This window comes from Chiloscyllium plagiosum, chromosome 11 (genome assembly GCF_004010195.1).
Source record: "Chiloscyllium plagiosum isolate BGI_BamShark_2017 chromosome 11, ASM401019v2, whole genome shotgun sequence".
In the NCBI taxonomy this organism is placed as follows: domain Eukaryota; kingdom Metazoa; phylum Chordata; class Chondrichthyes; order Orectolobiformes; family Hemiscylliidae; genus Chiloscyllium; species Chiloscyllium plagiosum.
The window spans coordinates 17,773,916-17,792,058 of NC_057720.1; the positions used below are offsets into that span (position 1 = coordinate 17,773,916).

General features: G+C 41.4%; 1 protein-coding gene across 3 annotated transcripts in view; it reads left to right on the top strand.

Annotated features, from left to right (window-relative positions):
* The window catches only part of rpap2 (RNA polymerase II associated protein 2), a 129,360-nt gene that overhangs the window by 1,260 nt on the left and 109,957 nt on the right, over nucleotides 1–18,143 (top strand). For 2 of the 3 annotated variants that reach the window (XM_043698791.1, XM_043698793.1), the window contains exons 2-4: nucleotides 1,148–1,262; nucleotides 5,900–5,998; nucleotides 15,776–15,841. In XM_043698791.1, the coding sequence (XP_043554726.1) occupies nucleotides 1,148–1,262; nucleotides 5,900–5,998; nucleotides 15,776–15,841 (280 nt within the window). The remainder of the gene's footprint in view (nucleotides 1–1,147; nucleotides 1,263–5,899; nucleotides 5,999–15,775; nucleotides 15,842–18,143) is intronic. The other variant, XM_043698792.1, reaches the window with a different exon arrangement.

The following is an 18,143-nucleotide window of genomic DNA, read 5'->3' on the forward strand; positions in this document are numbered from 1 at the left end:
CCTCACCTTGACCTCCTTCCACCTATCGCATTTCCAATGCCCCCCCCCCTATCACCGTTTACTGTTACAGACCATCCACCGTTAGTCACGAATTGTCCATTAATACAGCGGCTATGAATTCTCCAGGCTGATCGTTATCCACTCCTTTGTCGACCTATTTTTCTCCTTCGTCTCTATCTCTACCTATCCTTTTACTCCCTTACCTATGCACATCAGTTCTAAGAACACGTTAACTTTGATTTTTCTCCGCAGATGCTGCTACACTTGCTAAGCCTTTCCAGCAACTTCTGTTTTTGTTTAGAAAGGCACTAACCTGTTGAAGTTCGCATCTCTTGCAGCGGACTGCCTCTTTCGAGCAGTGGCGTACTTAGCAGCACAACAATCAAAACAGGCAATTACATAGTTCAGGTAGTTACAGACAAAATGAACAGTAACATGTAATACTAGCACTGTCGTTGAGATGAACTGTGCTGTTCCTCTGTAAATTATTTGCAGTTTGTTTACTAAATAGATTTGGTCGCACTGTTTTAATGTAGGAAAAGGCAATTTTAACTAATTATTTCAATGACCGTGGTAAAATGTTGCAGATTACCAATGGACATGGAGTTGAAACAGAGCACCAGTTCACTATTTAAAAAACTGAATTAATCCAGATTAGAAAAGGAATGCAGGGCTATTCGTTCTAGAAGGTGTGGGAAGATTGGGCTAGGTGATCTAATGATTTCCTCAGTACATTACTATGCAACTAGCATTTCTTTCCTCACCTCCCCCCCCCCCCCCCCCCCCCTGTCGTCATAAAAACTGTGGGGAAAATATTGGACATGGTCAATTGTTTCATTAGGGGTCTTATGGGGATGGGAGTATTGTCAGTAGCCTGGTGCCTTGCTGCTGAATATTGGCAACTCTCTAAACTGTTCACTATCAATTAAGTGCAACTCTTTTTCTAAGCATTTAATTATTGCTGCTTATTAGTTACAAATCTGGCCTGTTTTGAAGAACAGAGATCTGCAGATACTGGGGAGTACTAAATATTTACACCATCGTCGGGGTAAATACTCAAAGCAAGAAATAAATCCATATTATCCTGGAAAAAAGTAAATTGAATTGACCTAACGTGATCTTTTTGTCATAAATGTTGCACCTATAGAAAAGCTGCTTTGCAAGAGGCTTTGAGGAAGAAACGTGAATGTGAGGCAAAAGCTCTTCGTGTTGTTGAACAACTGCTGGAAATAAATGTTACAGAAGAATTTCTGTTGGATTGTGTAAGTGGGCTGCCTTTGAGGATACTGTATTGATGATGGAGTTTTGTTCTTGGCTTTCCTAAAAATGAAGTAGGTGCAAATACATTCTGAATGTTAGAACATCTTCTTCCTTTTTGTTTCTTTTGGTTATATTTAAAAAATCTGAGTATCTAGTGAGTATAATAGCCACAGGGTGTTCCAAATTGCATCACAGCCAGTGTTATTACTGCTGTTTGTATCGGAAAAGGAGCATCCAGTTTAGAGTCCACATTGGCAACTAAGTAGCAACATAGCATCATATTGTTCAGAAAGAGGCTGTTCATAGAGATGTACAGTACGAAAACCGACCTTTTGGTCCAACTCGTCCGTGCCAACCAGATCCTAACTAATCTAGTCCCATTTTCCAGCACTTGGCCCATATCCCTCGAAAGGAGAAAGTGAGGTCTGCAGATGCTGGAGATCAGAGCTGAAAATGTGGTGCTGGGACAGCGCAGCAGGTCAGGCAGCATCCAGGTAACAGGAGAATCGACGTTTCGGGCATAAGCCCTTCTTCAGGAATGAGGAAAGTGTGTCCAGCAGGCTAAGATAAAAAGGTAGGGAGGAGGGACTTGGGGAGGGGCGTTGGAAATGCGATAGGTGGAAAGAGGTCAAGGTGAGGGTGATAGGTCAGACTGGGGTGGGGATTTCCCCTCCCCCCACCTTGTCTCAGTCAAATCCATCGAACTCAGCACCGCCTTCCTAACCTGCAATCTTCTTCCTGACCTCTCCGCCCCCACCCCAGTCTGACCTATCACCCTCACCTTGTCCTCTTTCCACCTATCGCATTTCCAACGCCCCTCCCCAAGTCCCTCCTCCCCTACCTTTTTATCTTAGCCTGCTGGACACACTTTCCTCATTCCTGAAGAAGGGCTTATGCCCGAAACGTCGATTCTCCTGTTACCTGGATGCTGCCTGACCTGCTGCGCTGTCCCAGCAACACATTTTCAGCCCATATCCCTCTAAACCCTTCCTATTAATATACCCATCCAGATGCCTTTTTAAATGTTGTAATTGTACAAGCATCTACCACTTTCTCTGGCAGCTCATTCTATATATGCAACACCCTCTGCTGATCCAACTCTGCCAGTGTACTAAGAACTATTTACTTAGTCCCATTGAATTTCCAACCACATGCAAAGTAATGTAGTCTCTTCCATTATTAAGTTGCCAGGTTGAAGATTATTTCCACTAATCTGATCCACAAAAGAAACACAAATTGATTCTTTAATTGAAACTATTTGAAATATTTATCTTCTGTCACACTGCAAGATTGTTTCTCTTCATAAACCTTGTACATGATCCGTGGCTGGTTTTGAAATCTACTAATTTTTTTTTTGTTTCTTTTGACTAGGTTAGATTCCCTAATTAGTTTAGTTTAGATTCCATGGAAACAGGCCATTTGGCCCAACAAGTCCACACCGACCCTCTGAAGAGTAACCCATCTGGACCCATTCCCCATAGCTATATTTACCCCTGACTAATGCATCTAACACTCTGGGCAATTTAGCATGACCAATTCACCTAACCTGCACATATTTGGATTGTGGAAGGAAACCCACACAGACACAGGGAGAATGTGCAAGCACCACACAGACCCCCAAAGTGTAAATCGAACCTGGGTTCCTGGCGCTGTGAGGCAGCAGTGCTAACCACCGAATCACTCTGCTGGATAACTAATGATAAACCAAGTCAATTAATGTGATTGTCGTTGACTTCTTTACAAGTTTATTTTCCAGCTGTGGTCACATGCTTGATTTTAATTTGGTCTCCTGGTTCTCAGGCATCTGACTGAGCTGTGTAAGTAGTGCAATGATTCCAGCTGTCTGATAAAACTGGATAATTCAGATCCCAGAGTGAAATCTGGCTTGAAAAAACTAAGTTTAACTTTTGTAACTTGGTTACTGTGGTTGTTAGTCTCTAAACCTAGTCATAAGAGATACCAAAATACTTTCAACAAAATTGCATCAAAGGTTGTTATGGGATCAACTCTGCAAATTGGTAACAGGACTTCAAGAAAACAAGATAACGATGATTTATTTCATGAACACCTATGGAGGACGAGTCTTTAACACCTTGCAGTTTAAAGCTCACTCTGGTGGGGTTACAGAACACTTCAATCCTTATATAGACTACAGCATACATGGTATAATTTCCACACTCCAATCTCCATGTGTTCCAAATTATGTTTATTCCCACTGACGTTATGACACTGGGTAAACTACTCTGTTAATTTAAACCCGACACATAGAGAAGCTCACCTTTGTTCTGTTATCTCTTTAAATTTCAAGAGGCAAAGAACTATCCCAGAGGTCACTATGTAAAGTAAAAATTAACAATTTTATTCTTTTAAGTCCAAAGAGCATTAAACCATAATTATTTACAACTCCTTTCTCTTAAACCTATCTTTTAACTCCCACTCTACAATACTGGTCTGATTTTGTTAAAAAAAAATCACATTTCAAAACTAGTCAGTTTTGTCGATTCTCCTTTTGTACATTTTCTTCTGTAGATTATTCTGTAGTTCAGCTTCAATGTTCTGCATAAACTTCTTGTGGACAGGCACCTTTCAGAGAGCTATTTGGCTAGCAGTCTATACTTGGTTTTTCTTGGCCGGTCTCCTCACTTCTCAATGTGTGGTTTTTATACCCCAAAACTGTCATCAAAACAAATTCAAATTCGGTTATATTTTGGTATCTGGGGCATAGTTTAAACTGGTCGAATTTGAAATTTTTTTTGTTCCGTGGCAACGCAACTGCAGCTATTTCTTTCAACCAAGTGTTACATTTTTACCTTGTTCAGCACTTGCTGTGCTTTCGGTCAGTCCTTGCTAGCTTCCCCTTTCTCTTATAGGTACAGTACATACCTACATCTCTCATTGGCACTATGTTCTTCCATGCAAGGTCTCTGATACTGTAACTTCTAGCTACTAGTCTTGATAGTCTGGCTGACTTGTTTCTTATTCATTTAATTGACACATGCTGTGCTTATTGCTGACTATAAGGCTAAAGCTTTATTCCTTAGCTAATTGGATGCCTTCAATACAAATAAAAATATTTCGCAGTACAAAATAATTTTGTAACCACCTTATTAATCAAGACAATGATTATAAGAGTGAGGAGATGATGATTGAGCTCTATATAACATTAGTGAACCCACAGCTGGAGTTCTGTGCACAGTTCTGGTTGTCCCACTACAGAAAGGATGTGATTGTAAGAGATTTACTAGTTAGATGGAGTCGTTCAATGTTGAAGAAGAGCTAGATAGGCTGGAGTGTTTTCCTTTAGAGTAGAGAAGGCCTGGGGGGGGTTCTAAAAGTATAGACAGGGTAGAAATGGAAAAACGTCCCCTTCGCAGAGGAATCAATAACCAAGGCTACCAGTTTTAAGGTAAGGAACAGGAGGTTTAGAGGGGATTTGAGAAATGATTTTTTTTTTCACCCAAAGGACTATCTGGCCCTCACTGGAATGGTGGTAGCAGTATTTATAAATATTAATCCAACACAACAGAAACCTTCATCGGAATAGCTTCCAACAGTCTTTAATATTCTTCTCTAATATCTTGAATTCCAGAAAAAATTCTCAATTATTTGCCTGCTCTGCAGTCTTAATGACTTCATATTCATAGCACTGTTCGAATTTACTATTTCTTCTTGATGCCCTATTTCCCAATTAGCAAACATGAAATGCAGCATGCACCTGTATGTTGGTAATCATGACATGCAGATGCAAAAGCCACATAGCTGTCTTTGTATTGTTCTATGAATCAATAAGTTGATGCAAGGCGAAGTTTAACTTTGGCAACCAGTACTGTAAATGCAAAGAAGAAAGAATTGGATTTTTTTGGCTAAAAGTCAGTTTGTGGTTAAATTCTATCCAAATGTTGTTTTAAAACTAAATGAAGCTCTTCCTGGCCAAAAATCATGGGTTGAGTTTAAGTCCGACAATAGCATAGTGGTCATATCGCTGGACAGGTAAGCCAGAGGTTCAAATCTGTCCATGGCAGCTTGTGGAGTTTAATTTCATTGAATAAATCAGAAATTGAAAGCTTGTATTAGGAAAAATGACCAACTATCATTAATTATAGAAACACATCTGAAATAACTCCATGAAGGCCGGTATCTTGTCACCTTTTATTTATATGCACACATTACATACCATTGACCCAGCTAGCACTGAGCTGGCTCCAGGAATGAGGTGAACTCCTGACACTAGTTTACATCCATCAGCCAGGATCACGTTAACAGCCCCAATCACGGAACTCATTCTCCTGGCTGACATCGTTCCATTCACTACACCTTTTTGTTTTACAAATGCCACTTATGGAAGGAAGTCTACAGTCCTTGCTTAGTCTGGCCTAGATGTCACACCACATCCACAGCAAATGAGATTGGCTTTAACTTTCTGGACAACAGTTGCTGGTAATGCCCACATCCCATTAAAGACAAAAGACTCTAATATATGTAGCCTGCCTAGTTTCATTTGTGTGGAATATATAAATGTTAGTCTTTTATAATTTGGAAAATAACTTTCAAGTGGCAAACTGATATTGAATAATTCTGGGGTTTTTTTTTTGGATGCATTTGCAGGTGCGTATTTAACTTTGCCTCTTTGTGTTCTTAGGTACATTTTATTACTGCAGTCCATTATAAGGATATTGTGGAAGAGCGGTCCATAATTGAACAGTGTGGCTATCCTATTTGTCAAAATAAACTTGAGAATGTAAGTCTATTATGTTTATTTGTATTAATTTGCAGCTATTTGTGAAAATAAATGACAAGTAGTGTCACACCAGATGCTGATGAGCAAATCAGCTTCCCACTTTGCAAACTCCCTGATTGGCTACAACAAATATTAGTGTCTTCCAACATGAAACCATACATTTCTCCAGTTAAAATGTAATTAACTAATTTCTACTTCAGTAATAAGAAGCCAGTTACAACGATTCTTTAAGTGAAAGACCAATTTCATTACCAACTAACCATAAGTAGAAAACAATAGAATGCAATCTCCAGCAAAGGGCTTTCATCCAGTATATCTCACCCATGTGCAAAGTTGAACGGGAACAAGTTCCTATTGCAAAAAGGATGATAAAAGAATAGAGATCTTTTAGATGTCCTTGGTTGTTTAAATAAATGTGTATACTGCTAGTTCACAACCAATAGTTCTATTTTAAAAGAAAGGTATAAAGTATTTCTCCCATTAGAAAGAGATTTTGTTTGGTCCAGCATCCAGGAACTATCCATATTATTCTCCCCAAAGCCTTGCAAATATTCTTAACCCCTACCCTGCCATCCCCTCCCAGTGTATATATCCAATTTCATTTTGAAAGTTATTACTGAATCTACTTCACAATACCTTTTTAGGCAGTGTATTCTTAATAACTCGTTGCATTTTCAAAAGGAAAATTCTTATTCTCCTCTCTGGTACTGATCCCATATCTTGTGGAAATGGTTTTGCCATATCTTCCCTGTCAGAATGTTTCATAACTTTAAACTGCTCGATTCTATCTCCCATTAATTTCTCTGTCCTACAAGAGAATAGTTACATCTTCTGTCTTCCCGTAGAGACATACAACATGGAAACAGACCCTATGGTCCAACTGGTCTGTGCTGACCAGACATCCCAATCTGACCTAATCCCATTTGCTGACATTTGGCCCATGTTCCTCCATACCTTTCCTATTCCTATATCCACCCAAATGTCTTTTAAATGCTGTAATTGTACCAGCCTCCACCACCTCTCTGGCAGCTCGTTCCATATGTGCACCACCCTCTGCATGAAAATGTTACCGTAGACAGTAGAGCAACAATAGCAGGAGTATCTGGGTGTAATTGAGGACTCAGTACAGAGGTTCATCCCAAAGAAAAGATTATCCGGGGAGGGGTTAGACAGCCATGGCTGACAAAGGAAGTCAGGAAATGTATCAAAGAAAGCGAGAGCTTATAAAGTGGCCAGAAACACTGGGAAATTAGATTGGGAAGACTACAAAAATAAACAGGATAACAAAGAAACAAGGAAGAAAAAGATCAAATATGAAGATAAGCTCTCCAGTAATAGTAGAAATGATCGTAGGGTCTGTTCAATACATATGAAACAAACGAGAGGCAAAAATAGAGATTGGACTGCTCCAAATTGATGCAGGAAAGCTCGTGCTGGGAGGTAAGGAAATAGCTGAAGAACTTAAGCACTTTGTGTCAGTCTTCACAGTGGAAGACAGGAGTAATAGATTAGATTTCCTACAGTATGGCCCAACAAGTCCACACCAACCCTCTGAAGAGCAACCCACCCACACCCATTTACCCTAAATAATGCACCTAACACTGAGCAATTTAGCATGGCTAATTCACCTAACCTGCACATCTTTGGACTGTGGGAGGAAACTGGGGTACCTGGAGGAAACCCATGCAGACAGTTACCTGAGGCAGGCATTGAACCTGGGTCCCTGGCACTGAGGCAGTAGTGCTAACCACTGTGCCATCTCCAAACAATATCCCAACAATTGAGAGTCAAAGGGCAGAGTTGAGTATGGTAGCCATTGCAAAAGAGTGCTAGAAAAGCTAAAAGGTCTAAAAATTGATGGGCTACATCAGAGTTCTGAGAGGTGGCTGAGGAAATAGTGGAGGCACTGACTGTGATCTTTCAAAAATCACTGGAATCAGGGAAAGTCCCAGATGATTGGAAAGATCACTGTTGTAACCCCCTTGGTCAAGAAAGGATCAAGACAAAAGATGGAAAATTGTAGGCCGATTAGCTTAACCTCAGTTGTAGGTAAAATTGTAGAATCTATCGTTAAGGATGAGATTTCTAAATTCGTGGACGTGCGGGGTTGGATTAGAACACGTCAGCATGGATTTAGTTAGGGGAGGTCGTGCCTGACAAACTTGTTAAAACTCATTGAAAAGGTAATGAATAGGTTAGACCAAGGACACCCAGTGGGTGTCTATCTAGACTTCCAAAAGGCCTTTGATAAGGTGCCTGACGGGAGGCTGCTGAGTAAGGTGAGGACTCATGGTTTTAGAGGTGAGCTTCTGCCATGGATTGAGGATTGGCTGTCTGACAGGAGGCAGACAGTTTGGGTAAAAAGGTTCTTTTTCGAAATGGCAGTTGGTGACTAGTAGTGTCCCGCAGTGTTGGGGCCACAGCTGTTCACTTTTTATATAGTAGTTCTGAGAAAGTGGGGAGGCCACAAAGATTTAGACAGTTTAGGAGAGTGGTCCAGGAAATGGCTGATGAAATTCAACGTGAGCAACTGCGAGGTCTTGCATTTTGGAAAAAGAATACGGGCATGGACCTTTTTAAACTGAGGAAAATTCATAAAGCCAAAGTACAAAGGGTCTTGGAATGCTCATCCAGGATTCTCAAGGTTGACTTGCAAGTTGAATCTGTGATTAAGAAAGCAAATATAATGTTTTCATTTACCTCGAGGGTTGAATTACAAAAGCAGCGATGTGCTTCTGAGACTTTATAAAGCTATAGTTAAGCCCAATTTAGAATACTGTCCAATATTGGGCCCCGCACCTCAGGAAGGACGTACTGGAGCATGTCCAGCAGAGATTCACACTGCTGATCCCTTGAATAGTAGGCCTAACATATGATTAACAGCTGAGGATCCTGGGATTGTATTCATTAGAGTTTAGAAGATTGAGGGAAGATCTAATAGAAACTTACAAGATAATGTATGGCTTAGAAAGGGTGGATGCTGGGAAATTGTTTCCGTTAGGTGGGGAGACTAGAATCTGTGGGCAATGCCTCAAAATTAGAAGGGGTCAATTTAGAATGGAAATGAGGTATTTCTTCAGCCAGAGTGGTGGGCCTGTGGAATTCATTGCTACGGAGTGCAGTGTAGGCGGGGATGTTGGGTGTCTTCAAGGCAGAGATTGATAAATTCTTGATCTCGCGAGGAATTAATAGCTACAGGGAGTGTGTGGGTCAGTGGAATTGAAACACTGAGCAGCCCTGATTAAATGGTGGAGTGGACCTGATGGGCCGAACGGCCTTGTTTGCACTCCTATGTCTTATGGTCTCCTGGTTACCCCTCTGGTCCTTTTTTTTAAATCTCTTCTGTTTCATTTTGAACTTCCCCACTCTAAAGAGAACCTGGCTATTCAGCATATCCATGCCCCTCAGACCTTATAAACCTGTATAAGGTCACCCCTCAGCCTCTGACACTCCAGGATAAAAATGCCACAACACTCAGCCTCAGCCTCTCCCTCTCACTCAAACCCTCCAGTCACATAACAGAGGACCCTCATTCCACTATTTCAGAGTGCAAGTACTTTCTGCCCAAGTATTTTTTTGTTGTATCTTCTGATATTGAAGATTTTTAAATTTAATTTTCCATGATTTGTTACATAAACAACTAGTTGACGGTTTTACAAGCTTCACCAAATCCATACATAAAATCAGATATATAGCACAGAAACAGACCCTTCGATTCAACTTGACCATGCCAACCAGATATACTAAATTAATTTAGTCCCATTTGCCAGCACTAGGCCTGTATCGCTCTAAATCCTTCCTATTTACCAGCTTCCACCACTTCCTCTGGCAGCTCATTCCATACACGTACCACTCTTTCCGTGAAAAAGTTGCCCCTTGAGTCCCTCTTTAAATCTTTTACCCCCCCTCAACCTAAATCTATGCCCTCGTTCTGGACCCTAGGGAAAAGACCTTATCTATTTACCCTATCCATGCTCCTCATGATTTTATAAACTTCTCTAAGGTCGCCACTCCGCTTCAGTGCTCCAGGGAAAACAGTCCCAGCCTATTCAGCCTCTCCTTATAGCACAAGCCCTCTAACCCTGGCAACGTCCTTGTAAATCTTTTCTGAACCTTTCCAAGTTTCACAATATTGTTCCTATCTTTCACTTGACAATAGATCTGATGTAATTTGACCAATAGGAAAGAAAATAAATCTTTAGTTCTGTATCATTTTGTCTTTCAGTAGAAGACTTTCCAATGCCTATTCAGTTCATATTGCATCTGAGGCCACTTTTTTGCTGGCCCCAATGATGTGAATAGAAATAATATAAAAAGTCTACCATACGCTTTTATAAACATGCTTAATTGAGGAGAACATTAGGTGACTGGAATGCTGTGGTCGACATCTACATATTTTATTTCCCTACAGTGAGTAGAGAACTGTGTGCCCAAATAGTGCTTCTTTATATATTAGAGTCATAGAGATATACAGCATGGAAACAGACCTTTTCGGTCCAACCAGTCCATGCCGACCAGATATGCCAACCCAATCTAGTCCTACCTGCTGGCACCCCGCCCATATCCCTTCAAACCCTTTCTATTCATATACCCATCCAAATGCCTCTTAAATGTTGCCATTGTACCAGCCTCCGCCACTTCCTCTGGCAGCTCATTCCATACATGTACCACCCTCCTGCGTGGAAAAAGTTGCCCCTTAGGTCTCTTTTATATTTTTCCCCTCACCCTAAACCTATACTCTCTAGTTCTGGACTACCGCACCCCAGGGAAAAGACTGTCTATTTATCCTATCCATGCCCCTCATAATTTTGTAAACCTCTATAAGATCACCCCATCTGACGCTCCAGAGAAAACAGCCCCAGCCTGTACAGCCTCTCCCTGTAGCTCAGATCCTCCAACCCTGGCAACATCCTTGTAAATCTTTTCTGAACCCTTTCAAGTTTCACAACATCTTTCCAATAGGAAGGAGACCTGAATTGCATACAATATTCCAACAGTGGCCTAACCAATGTCCTGTACAGCCACAACATGACCTCCCAACTCCTGTACTCCATACTCCGATCAATAAAGGAAAGCCTACCAAATGCTGCCTTCACTATCCTATCTACCTGCGACTCCACTTTCAAGGAGCTATGAACCTGCACTCCAAGGTCTCTTTGTTCAGCAACATTCCCTAGGACCTTAACCATTAAGTGTATAAGTGCTGCTAAGATTTGCTTTCCCAAAATGCAACACCTTGCATATATCTGAATTAAAATTCCACCTGCCACTTCTCAGCCCATTGGCCCATCTAGTCTAGATCCTGTTGTAATGAGGTAACCCTTTTTGCTATCCACTACACCTCCAATTTTGGTCTCATCTGCAAACTTACTAACTGTACCTCTTATGCTTGCATCCAACCTTGTCGAACGCCTTACTGAAGTCCATATAGATCACATCTACTGCTCTGCCCTCATCAATCATCTTTGTTACTACTTCAAAAAACTCAATCAAGCTTGTGAGACATGATTTCCCACACACAAAGCCATGTTGACTATTCTGAATCAGTCCTTGCCTTTTCAAATACATGTACATTCTGTCCCTCAGGATTCTCTCCAACAACTTGCCCACCACTGAGGTCAGGCTCACCGGTCTATAATTCCCTGGCTTGTCTTTACTGCCCTCCTTAAACAGTGGCACCATGTTAGCCAACCTCCAGTCTTCCGGCACCTCACCTGTGACTATGATGATACAAATATCTCAGCAAGAGGCCCAGCAAACACTTCTCTAGCTTCCCACAGAGTTCTCGGGTACACCTGATCAGGTCCTGGGGATTTATCAACTTTTATGCTTTTCAAGGCATCCAGCACATCCTCCTCTGTGTAATCTGAAAATTTTGCAAGATGTCACCATCTATTTCCCTACTATCTAAATCTTCCATATCCTTTTCCACAGTAAATACTAATGCAAAATATTCATTTAGTATCTCCCCCCATTTTCTGTGGCTCCACCCAAAGGCCGCCTTGCTGATCTTTGAGGGACCCTATTCTCTCCCTAGTTATCCTTTTGTCCTTCACATATTTGTAAAACCCCTTTTGGATTCTCCTTAATTCTATTTGTCAAAGCTATCTCATGTCCCTAAGTATACTCCTACTTTCTTTATACTGTTGCCTAACTACCCCCATTTGTCTCGTAGGCATCAGCTTATTGTGTTCGGGTTCTAAGAGCAGCAGTTACATTCTGCTGTAATGTGGCTAACAAAGGAAATGAAGGATTTCATTATGTCAAAGGAGGAGGCATATAAAATTGCCAAAAATGTACTAAGCTTTAGGATAGGGAGCATTTTAGACTTCATCAACGGAGAACTTTGAGTGGAGCCACAGAAAATGGGGGAGATGAAAATGAATATTTTGCACTGTGATACTGAAAGAAAGAGACCATGGATGAAGTGATCAGTGTTCAAACCCCAGCTGTTCACCATATAGTAATGGGTTGAAGGAGGGACTTAAATTTAATATCTTCACATTTGCAGATGTCTCAAATCTGGGCAGGAGGGTGAGTTATGAGGAGGATGCAGAGCTGCTTCTGGTCAAGCTGAGTGCATGAAACATGCAGTATAATGTACATAAATATGAGGTTATCTACTTTTGTAGTTAAAACAAGAAGGCACATTATACTTTTGGTTATAAATTGATAAGCAAGAAAATGTATCAAGACCTGGGTGTCATATAATCAGACAGCCAGAAAAGGCCCTTTGACCCATGAGCCCATCAAGTCTCTACCACTAAAGCTACACTAAATCAACATGAGCCTCCCTTTCCAACAGTGAGCCCATAATCTTGAATGTTAAGACATTTCAAGTGCTTATTCAAGTACTTTTATTTAAAAGTTGTGAAATGTACCCCTTCAACTACCCACCCCAGCAGTGAATTCCAGGCCCCACCACTGTCAGGATGAAAACGCTTCCTCCATTCCCTTCTAGACACTGGATGCTGCAAAGGCTATGGGTAGCAGTACTAAAGGCTTGTGCTCCAGAATTTGCTGCTCCCCAAGCCAAGCTCTTCCAATACAGTTACAACACTGGCATTTACCTGACTGTGGAAAATTGCCCAGATATGTCCTGTACATAAAGTAGGGCAAATCTGCCCCAGTCAATTACTGCCCCATTAGTCTACTCTCAATTATCAATAAAGCAATGCAAGGTATCATCAAGCTATCAGACAGCACCTGCTCAGTGACGTTCAGTTTGTTCTGCCAGGGCCACTCAGGTTCTGATCTCATGACAGCCTTGGTTCAAATATGGACAAAGCTGAATTCCAGTGGTCAGATGAGTGACAGCCTTTGACATCGACAGCATTTGACTAAGTGTGGCATCAAGGAGCCCTAGCAAAATTGGAATCAATGGGCAAACTCTCCAGTGATTTAATTCACATTGGCATATAAGAGGGTGATCACGGTTGTTGGGGTCAGGACACCTCAACCAGAGTTTGTTTGGGTAGTGTCCTAAACCCAATCATCTTCTCTTCATCATGAGGTCAGAAATGGGGATGTTTACTGATTGCGCAATGTTCAGCTCCAATCATAACCCATCAGATACTGAAGAAGTGCATGTCCAAATGCAACAAGATCAGGACAATATCTAGGCTTAGGTTGACAAGTGGCAGGTAACATTCACACCCCACAAATGCCAGGCTATGATCATCACTGAATCCCCCACCATCAGCAACCTAGGACTTGCCATCAATCAGAAACTAAATTAGATTCATCACATAAAAACAGTGGCCGGGCACGGTGGCACAGTGGTTAGCACTGCTGCCTCACAGCGCTGGAGACCCGGGTTCAATTCCCGCCTCAGGCGACTGACTGTGTGGAGTTTGCAAGTTCTCCCCGTGTCTGCGTGGGTTTCCTCCAGGTGCTCCGGTTTCCTCCCACAGTCCAAAGAACTGGCCATGCTAAGTTGCCCGTAGTGTTAAGTAAGGGGTAAATGTAGGGGTATGGGTGGGTTGCGCTTCGTGGGTCGGTGTGGACTTGTTGGGCCGAAGGGCCTGTTTCCACACTGTAATGTAATCTAATCTGCAGTTCTTTGAAAAAAAAAAGAAAAAAGAAAAAAAAAAAACAGTGGCCACAAGAGCAAGTCCGAGGCTAGGAATACTGAGGCAAGTAGCTCAGCACCTGACTCTGCTAGGTCTATCCATCATCTATAAGGCACAAGTCAGGAGTATGATGGAATACTCCCCAATTGCTTGGATGAGTGTAGCTCCAAGAACACTGAAGAAGCCTGACCCCATCAAGGACAAAAGCTGCTTGATCCACATCCTACATCCACAAGCATCTATTCCCTCCTCCACTGACACTCAGGAGCAGCAGTATGTAATGACTAAAAGATCCACTGCAGAAATTCACCAAAGATCCTCAGACAGCACCTTCCAAACCCATAACCACTTCCATCTAAAAGGACAGCAGGTACATGGGAATACTATCACCTACAAGTTCCCCTCCAAATCACTCACTGTCCTGACTTGGAAATATGTCTCTCTTTCTTCACTGTTGAGTCAAAAGCCTAGCATTCCTTCCATAAGGGCATTGTGGGTCAACCTACAGCACATAGATTGCAGCGACTCAAGAAGGCAGCTCACTTCTCAAGGGCGACTGAGGACGGGCAAAAAATTATGACTGGCCACTGAAGCCCACATCCCACAAATGAATTTTTAAAAACCTCTTCCCTTTCACCTTATTGTGTTCCTCTGTTATTGTCCCTATGACTAAGAGAAAGGAGCTTCTTTGTATTCATCCTGTCCATCCTTTCATAATTGTATGCACCTCTATCAGGTCTCCCTCAATCTTTTCTGCTCCAAAGTAGACAGTCCGAGCTTATCCAGCCCCTATTTGGTGCTAATTGAAGTAGACGTGTAGGAACAGCAAGGTACAGCAAAGATCAGTTTTTGGGTCTCAACTTGTTTTTTCAGAAGCCCACTGACTGGGCCAGCTTTTCTAGCCCATTGGCTAAATTACCAGAGGGTAGTCAAGAGTCAACCATTTTTGCTGTTGTTCTGGAGCCATATCAGCCAAGCCAGATCAGCATGGCAAAGTTCCTTCCCTAAAGGACGTTAGTGAACCAGATGGGCTTGTATAACAATCAACAGAGATTAGTTGTTTGCCATTAGACTAGCTTTACTCCAATTTTTTTGAAATTGAATCCCATTTCACTATCTGCCCTGGTGGGATTGAAATCCATGTTCCCAGATCATTCGGCTGAGGTTCTGAATTAGTAGACCAGCGACTAAGGCAGCATAGAACTATGGATCACAGTTTGGGGACAAGTTAACTTAGGACTGAGATCAAATGGAGTTTCTTTACTTGGAGGATAGTGAATCTTTGGAATTCTCAATCTTAGAAAGCTGTACAAGACTGAAGTCGATAGACTTCCAAATCCTAATGACAGTCATACCATTGTAACTATGACTAATGACGTAAAGGGATATGAGAGAGTGTAGGATTTTGACAGTGTTTTTGATTAGCCATGATCTAGAGTGACAAACCAAGCTCACAGGGCTGACTGGCTGTGTGTATTCCAAAGTATAGTCATTCTTGTCTGATACATGATAAAATGGTTACTGTGAGCAGACCGCAGTTCACTGAAACCATGACAAATAAAATAATACTGCTATTATTTTACTTGCATCCATTTGATACTTACATCTATTTATTTGGCTCTTATTGTGTGCAACAGCTGAGCTATTTGGCAGTCTTTTACTGATTATGATGTTACCTCTGATTCTTTTTTTAAATTCCATCAAGGTACCTAAACAGCAATACAGAATATCTACCCACACCAATCGAGTTTATGACATTACTGAAAGAAAGGTAAGAACTTTTTAAAAAGACTTTCTAGTTGATTTGAAATAATTTGTGTTGAGAGAATTGTATTGAATATCCCTAGATTTATATGTGTTAGTTGGGTTTGCGCCTTTTGTTTACACTACTCTGGAATGAAAATTATATGGAAATTTTTAGAGCATTGTTTAACATATTGCTGCTCTCAAAAGTAGAAAGTTATGACTAAACTGAGAACAACTCCAAAAGAATATGGGCAGCATGGCTAAGTGATTAATACTGCTGCCTCACAGCGCCAGGGACACTGGTTGGATTCCAGCCTCTGGCAACTGTCTGCGTGGAGTTTGCACGTTCTCCCCATGTCTGCGTGGGTTTCTCCCACAATCCAAAGACGTGTGGGTTAGATGAATTGGCCTTGCTTAAATTGCCCACCTTCTTCAGAGAAGATGTTGTGAAACTTGAAAGGGTTCAGAAAAGATTTACAAGGCTGTTGCCAGGGTTGGAGGATTTGAGCTATACGGAGAGGCTGAACAGGCTGGGGCTGTTTTCCCTGGAGCGTCGGAGGCTGAGGGGTGACCTTGTAGAGATTTATAAAATTGAGGGGCATGGATAGGATAAATAGACAAAGTCTTTTCCCTGGTGTCGGGGAGTCCAGAATTAGAGGGCATAGGTTTAGGGTGAGAGGGGAAAGATATAAAAGAGACCTAAGGGGCAACTTTTGCACGCAGAGAGTGGTATGGAATGAGCTGCCAGATGAAGTGATGGAGGCTAGTACAACTGCAACATTTAAGAGGCATTTGGATGAGTATATGAAGAGGAAGGGTTTGGAGGGATATGGGCCGGATGCTGCCAAGTGGGACTAGATTGGGTTGGAATATCTGGTCGGCATGGACAGGTTGGACCGAAGGGTCTGTTTCCATGCTGTACATCTCTATGACTCTGTGTAGGTTAGGTGTATTAGTCGGAGGCAAATATAGAGTTGGGGAATGGGTCTGTGTGGATTACTCTTCGGAGGGTCGCCGTGGACTTGTTGGGCCGAAGGGCCTGTTTCCACACTGTAAGGATTCTAATTCAAATAAAATTAAATATTGTAATTATGTTTGCAGACCTAAGAAAGCTAGTTGTATTAATATGAGACATGTTGCTGATCTATGAATAGTACACGAGTACTATTACTACTGAGTAGCATTTCAGTTGGCTAACTTCAGAAACCGGGCTTAAAATGCAGAGCATCTGTGCTCAAATTCTTAACAAAAGTTTGAGAATTTGAATTCAGTCTTCAATAATATGTTATGTGAAAAAAAGAGATTGAGGTCCCTAATTTCCTTTTAGGAATAGAAATTACTTGTCTTTACTTGTTGTTAATCTGTGTGAGACTCCAATCTCACTCAACTTCTTTTTGAGGGCAATTTGGATGGGTACCAATTACTAATAGAACTGGAACTGATCCACAAGTATTCAAGTTATGTTTTACTTAGCATGTTCAGTTTGTGACTGACACTTTTTAAAAGGCTGCAATAAAGATTTAGATTGTTAAACACTGAGATTCTTCATTTAGTATTATTTGTCTGTCAGAGCTGTCAGAAATAGCTTTTGCTTCCAATTTTTTTTGTGTAATTTGATAGTCATTATTTCCAACCTCTGTTCTATGTTGTCTTTCTAGGAGTCCAAAAGATATGGACTGTAAAGTTAAATATTCTAGAGGAGAAAAAGTGCCTGTTAACTTTTCGTATTATTCTACAGTAATCTTTTAATTATGTTCTGGATTAGTGGTGCTGGAAGCGTACAGCAGTTCAGGCAGCATCCAAGGAGCAGTGAAATCGAAGTTTCGGGCAAAAGCCCTTATTCCTGATGAAGGGCTTTTGCCCGAAACGTCGATTTCGCTGCTCCTTGGATGCTGCCTGAACTGCTGTGCTCTTCCAGCACCACTAATCCAGAATCTGGTTTCCAGCATCTGCAGTCATTGTTTTTATCTCGTCAATCTTTTAATTATGGTCAGACCCATGTATCAAAATTTGCTCACTTGCCCATACTTGTGTAAATTCTTGGATGATGCAATAAAAGATGACCGAACCCCACTGAAGTAGTTTCAAAATTTGAAAACAAATTAGTGGTGCAGGTTGGTCTACTCTTTACTATTCACTGACTGTAAGTAAAAAGTGGTTCTGGCTTTGACTCTGCAGCTGTTAACAGTCCAATAATGTACCTGCCCTTTGACAAGGTACAAGGTGTTATGCTCATGGGGACCTGAGCATGAGGCACACCTTAAGAAAAATATCATTTTAAGTTTAAACAAAAGTCTATTCTTGAATGTTTAAATTGAAGAAAAGGT